The 6,361-nt window shown below is 50.2% G+C and overlaps 1 protein-coding gene across 1 annotated transcript; it reads right to left on the minus strand.

Annotated features, from left to right (window-relative positions):
• Positions 1–2,341: 2,341 nt before the first annotated feature.
• On the minus strand, positions 2,342–3,544 carry LOC119440183 (piggyBac transposable element-derived protein 4). Its single transcript, XM_037705117.1, has one exon. The coding sequence runs from the start codon at positions 3,542–3,544 to the stop codon at positions 2,342–2,344; it is 1,203 nt and encodes a 400-aa protein (XP_037561045.1).
• Between the last annotated feature and the right edge of the window lie 2,817 nt (positions 3,545–6,361).

The raw sequence follows: 6,361 nt of genomic DNA on the forward strand, positions 1-6,361 counted from the left end.
ACAAGCACCGGGACGGTGCTTCATCGGCCGGGGATAATGTCACGAGCAATGGCAAAGACAAAGACATTGTAGTGGGGCTGGGTCAGAGGCTCTCTTGTCGGACTGAAAACCTGCTGGAACCTGTGACTCTGTGCAGTCTTGACTAGGCAAGCGCTAGCCGTTCACGGTTAATTAAATACTCCCCGTAACAATATTGTCACGGGAATATTCCTCAAGAGGAGCGTCGATGAAGAAGACGTTTATCGATCTGGCGCGCTCTCGCCCATATGGTTCAGCGCTTCATCGCCTTGTAAATATATTGTAAATACGTTTTACTGTGGCGTCTGCCTCCCCGTAACATCTTGGTGGAGGTGCTGGGTATAACGCAAGACGGAGCTACGCAGCGGCCGCCAAGTCGCCACGCTCGGCATGTCTACTGGCGGTGAAACTGCGTCACTGGCAGCCGCCATGCCAGCCGTTTTCCTGGCTCCACCCCGTGACCCTGGGACCTTTTCTGGCACTGATGGCGAGGACGTCAACGAGTTGATTCGCCTCTATGAATGCGTCAGCGCACATTACAGTTGGGACCCGACCTTGATGTTGGCGAACGTTTTATTTTATCTGAAGGGAACTGCGAAGGTCTGGTTTGATAACAACGAAGAGGTCATCACGAGCTGGAGCTTATGTAAGGCTCAACTTCGGGAGTTGTTTGGCCAACCTGCAGGCTGCCAGCGTGCTGACAAAAAAGAACTTGCCTCGTGTGCGCAGACGTCTACTGAGTCGCACCTGACGTGCATTTAGGATGTGCTGGCCCTTTGCCGGAAAGTTGACGCCAACATGACAGAAGCCGATAAAGTCGCGCATGTGCTGAAAGGGATCGCGGATGATGCGTTTCAACTGCTCGTGTTTAAAAACTCGTCGACAGTCACTGAGATTCCCACTGAATGCCGACGCTTCGAAGAAGCTAAAAGGCGACGTATTGCCCACCACTTCGCCCGCCTCCCGAACACGGCAGTGACAACCTGTGAGGACGTTCGTATGACAACTCAGTCTTCCACGTCGGAGACTATCGCCCGAATCGTTCGACGCGACATTGAAGCCGCATTGCCTGCGCATTTCATGTGAGGCGTGCCCAGTGAGACCCAACCGACCATTTCACTGATACAATCTGTTGTTCGTCAAGAACTGGCAAACGTGGGCCTTCAAAACATCTGCTCTGTCAACCGTCCTGACCTTTACCCTTCGGCCGGCTTCAACCCTATCTAACGCCATTGTCCTACTCCAAATTATTGTGAAGCTAATGTGTGGAGGGACACCAGGCGATAAGCCAATGTGCTTCCGATGTGGACGTGTTGGACACATTCGGTACTGCCGAAGTTCTTGGCCCTCGCCTACTCCACCAAGCTTCTCTAGCTTCCACTATCCGCCCCCAAGTCAAACCCAGGTACCATCCCAAGCTGAACTAGAAACATTTGCTGATAACACTAGGAACTCCGCCCAGTACAGCCGCTCGCCCTCACCACGACGCCGACCTTCTCGTTCACCTCCACCACGCGGTTCCCCGTCCCCGTCCTACGCCCGGCGTTTTCCTTCGGAAAACTGACAGCTGCAGCTCCTGGAGGTGACGCTGCTGTAACGACCTGCCCTCGAATTCCTCTGTTGACGCTCCCTACCAATCAGAACCTGATCGACGTTGAAGTGGATGGCCTATCTGTTAAAGCTTTGATTGACACCGGCGCCCATATCTCTGTTATGAGCTCTCACCTCCGTCAACAGTTGAAGAAAGTTATGACCCCTGCGCCATCACCTGTTGTACGTGTGGCCGACGGTGGTACGTATTCCGTAGCTGGCCTCTGTACCGCACGTGTCAGTGTTGCCGGCCATCAAACTTCTGTTTTTTTCACCGTCCTCGCCCGCTGTTCCAATGACGTCATCCTCGGTCTTGACTTTTTATTCACCCACTTCGCCCTCATCGACTGTTCGCTGGTACCCTCCTCAGACCTGAGAGTAATGGCACGGAGAAATAACTTTGACCAAGTCCTTATACTTACTTTTGTGTTGCATAGAACCCACAAAAAATTATTTTGAATGTGCGCAGAGCCTAACAACAAGTAATTGTTTGTTCCCCTGCAGGGACACTGGGTCTATCCTTAGGCATTGCTAGAAATACGTATGCATTTTTGTGTATTTGGAAAGGGCCTCAAATAATTGTTTCGAGGATGAACTTTAGAGAAAGAAAGATTAAATTGATTTTTATTAGTTCTGGGGACACATTTAGAGCACAACAAAATTACTTTTGGGACGTTCTTAACCCCCCACACCAGTTAGTCAAGCTATCAGCGCAATTCCTTTGCGACAGAACTCACGAATGGAATTCATAGAAGCAGTCTCTTCCAACTTCTATGCAAAGGTACATGTCGCACCGAGCACATCTGTGGCGTGTCTTCATGCTGCAGCCAGCGTTCCGGCACCTCGCTCCATTTGGTAGGTCGTCCTTCATTGGCAAATGCAGTGCGTCTGTTTTGCGGAAATGTTCTGATGGCAGAGCTTTTGGCCTCTTCCTTGGTGGGATGTCTAGGTCGTCTTCATCTTCTTGACGAGTTGCAATCACCTTCTGCCATATCAATGCTTCGGCCACGCAAAGCTTGAAATCAAGGTACTCCAGAATGTTTTTTCTTTGGACACCCTCTGCCTTCTTGTCTGCTCTGTACTGAAGCCAGCTGTTTACGCAAGCAAGATCAGACATGTGAAGAATTGTACGCAGTGTCCACCTGTTCGTGCGGCTCCTTTGAGCATACAGGGAGAGCATTCTGTCAGCTAAGTCAACACCACCCATATTTGCATTGTAGTTTCTGATGATGGATGGGCGCGGGACATCCAGAAACTTCTTGTCTTTCTTGCACCATCTTTTGCACTTATCTTCAGGCTCCACTCCAAAGGCGGCCGACAGCATCACAATGGGCTTTTTGTCGACCCATTTTGTGCAAGCAAGCGTGCTGTCTTGTCGCAGTCGCTGCTCCGAAGTGCCCCGAGATTTCTTCAACAAATCCTTGTCATTTGTGAAATGGGCCTCTTTTGGCATTCTGTTCTTCATCAGAGTGCCGGTGCCAAAAATGCCCTTCTTCATGAGCTCATCCATCAAACCGACCGAAGAAAACCAACGGTCACAGTAAAGCGTGGAGCATGCAGGCACTGTCTCAACCAGCTTCAAGACTGAGTTGCCCGATATGCCAAGGCCAAAGTCTGGAAATGTCTCTTTGCCTTTGTAAATTGCAAAATCATAAATCAACCCGTCCTTTCCTGCGAGAACAAAGTTTTTCAGGCCCACAGGATTTGGTTTGTTAGGGATATACTGCTTCATAGGACAGCGCCCTGAAAATGGGATGACTTGTTCATCCACACAGAAGCAGTTGGGTCTTTCCAAGCCCAAGCAGCCCTTTCGCACCATCTCAACGAAAGGCGCAACCTTCCAAAGTCTCTCGCTCTTCTTGTCGTCATCACTGATGTCATCGTCAAGTTGGCAGCACAGGTTAGATCGCAGTAAGAAGAAACGATCCCGTGGCATGGTGTCGGCTACTGAGCTAACAGCCAGGCCCTTCTTCCAAAAAAATCGTATTCTTGGATAGCCAATCACTCCCATCAGCATGGAACAACCCAGAAACTGTTTGACTTCCTGACCAGTGATTTTAGATATGATTCCACGCTCTCTCAGAATTCTCTGGTTTGTTTTGTCGGCCATTTTTTCGAGCATGTTGTCATCTACGTACTGCTTGTAGTAGTCGGCAGGCGAGAACTCCAATCTAGCTTCCGAAAAAACACACCCCGTCTCGAGAACAGGCACATTGTTTGCTGGTGAAGAATTGGCTGCCTTCCACATAGGACGCCTTTGCGAAATTCCTATGCCGCTGGAGCCGTCGTCGTCACTATCAGAAGATGAACCAGCATACTCCTCAGTGTCGGAATCATACGCGGCATTCACGTCGTCAACGTCGTCTTCATTCTCGGAGTCCGAAATATCGGAAGTTTTCCGGTCGCAAATTGATTGCAATACTTCGTCTGCCTTCTTGGTGGATAAGCCTGAAGTTACAAAGCAACGGGAAGTTAGACTTAAATTCCCACTGGTAAACTTTCATAAAAAAGAATGTGCTAGTCGGCCATCTGACTTCAATATAAACACGCACATGAACCCAATGTCCCTGTGCGAGGACACTAAACTTAGTAAGCTGCGAAGGTCTCAATAAAGTCAATGGTTTTCTCTAAACGGTGTCAATGTGTTTTCCAGGCATAAAACCTTTGCACTCCGTTGCAATTTTTTAAAATGAAAAGCGTTAAGACCAACGATAAAGCGACTTACCTGGTCGTCTCGCATAAAACGTGCTGGCGCTGATTGCCGCCATGTTTTTTCCGAGCGGGAAAGAGAAATTTCGCCGAGCTCAAGGTAGATGGCGCCACAGACCTTGTCCTCCTAGAGGGACATTGGTTCTCTCCGCTGCAACAGCCGTTGTAGTTTTCGTCGCCTGTGAACCAATGTCCCTGTGGGGGGACAAATGGTCTGAGGAGGGTACGGTACAACTTGACCTACCAAGTGTAGTTGATCAACCCGGACCGATCACAAGCCGCCTCTTTTCTGCTCAGCACATCCGTTTGCCGCCACAACTTGTGTTGCTGAGACGCCCTCCCCACCAGTACCTGATGGTGACTATGTGCTCGCTCCCATCACTGCCGTTATGTGGACGCACAGTGTTGGCATTCCTCGCACTGTGATAACTCTACGGGACAATCTTACTCGTCGTCCTGTGGTGAATTTCGGACTGTGCTCACAAGTGCTCCCACAGGGAATTTCCCTCGCTTTGTTGACGCCCTCCTACGAGTACGTTATCTTGGCCTTGTCTCCACCTGATGTTTCTCGCTCGTGCACCGCCGATATCCCGTCTGCTTCACGAGATCTGTATCCTACCGACCTGAACAAAATGATCGCTGCAGACCTTTCGCCCCATCAAGCTGACGATCTCCTTCGCCTGTTCTTCTCTTGTAGGGACGCCTTTGACCTTTGTGACCATCCTCTGGGTAAAACCTGCGCTGTCAAGCACCGCATAAACACTGGCGATGCCCATCCAATCCACCGACGACCATATCGATTATCTCCAGCTGAGCGCCACATCCTTCAAAAGGAGGTCAACCAGATGCTCGCCAAAGATATAATCGATCCTTCCTGCAGCCCTTGGGCTTCTCCTGTGGTTAGGGTTAAAACAAAAGACGACAGTTGGAGATTTTGCGTGGACTACCGACATCTTAACAAGATCACCAAAAAAGACGTGTACCCACTCCCACGCATAGACGACGCCCTGGATTGCCTTCACGGCGCCAAGTATTTTTCTTCAATCGACCTTCGGTCAGGGTACTGCCAGATAGCCGTCACTGACATGCACCGTGAGGAGACAGCTTTTGTTACCCCTGACGGCCTTTATCAGTTTAAAGTCATGCCCTTCGGCTTATGCAACGCCCCGGCCACCTTCGAACGCATGATGGACACTCTCTTACAAGGTTTTAAATGGTTCATTTGCCTGTGTTATCTTGATGACGTCATTGTGTTTTCACTGACATTTGTAACACATCTCGACCGACTTTCCTCTATTGTTTCTCTGTTTCGCAAAGCCAGCCTACAACTTAATTCATCTAAGTGCCACTTCGGACATCAGCAATTTCTCATGCTGGGTCATCTCGTCTACTCAAGCGGTGTTCGCCCCGACCTTGACAAAGTTCGAGCCGTGCAGAATTTCCCCGTTCCGACTTGCACAAAAGAAGTTCGTAGCTTTCTGGACCTATGCTCCTCCTTCCGTCGTTTTGTCAAGAATGTCGCGGAAATCGCACGCCCTCTCACGAATTTACTGAACAAAAGTGTCTCGTTTTATGGGGGTGCTGCAAAGGCTACCGCCTTCTCTATCCTCATCACGTCGCTCACTACACCACCTGTGCTGGCTCATTTGGACTGCACCGCTCTAACAGAACTCCGCACCTATTCCAGCGGCCACGGTATCGGCGCTGTTTTGGTCCAGTATCAGAATGGGCATGCCCGTGTTATCGCCTATGCCAGCCGCCTCCTTTCCCCAGCTGAAAAGAACTACTCCATCACCGAACGGGAGTGTATTGCCCTCGTTTTGGCGGTGGGCAAATTCTACCCCTACTTACATGGCCGGTATTTCACCGTCACTACCGATCAACATGCACTTTGCTGGCTTTCGTCCCTTAAAGATCCCCCAGGGCCTCTTGATCACTGGGCACCGCGGCTCCAAGAGTACACCTTCCCTGTTTATTATAAAGTCTGACCGATTGCACAGGATCGCTGTTTGTCCCGCAATCCCGTGGAGCCCCCTGAAGCATC

This window comes from Dermacentor silvarum, chromosome 2, assembly GCF_013339745.2.
Source record: "Dermacentor silvarum isolate Dsil-2018 chromosome 2, BIME_Dsil_1.4, whole genome shotgun sequence".
NCBI lineage: Eukaryota > Metazoa > Arthropoda > Arachnida > Ixodida > Ixodidae > Dermacentor > Dermacentor silvarum.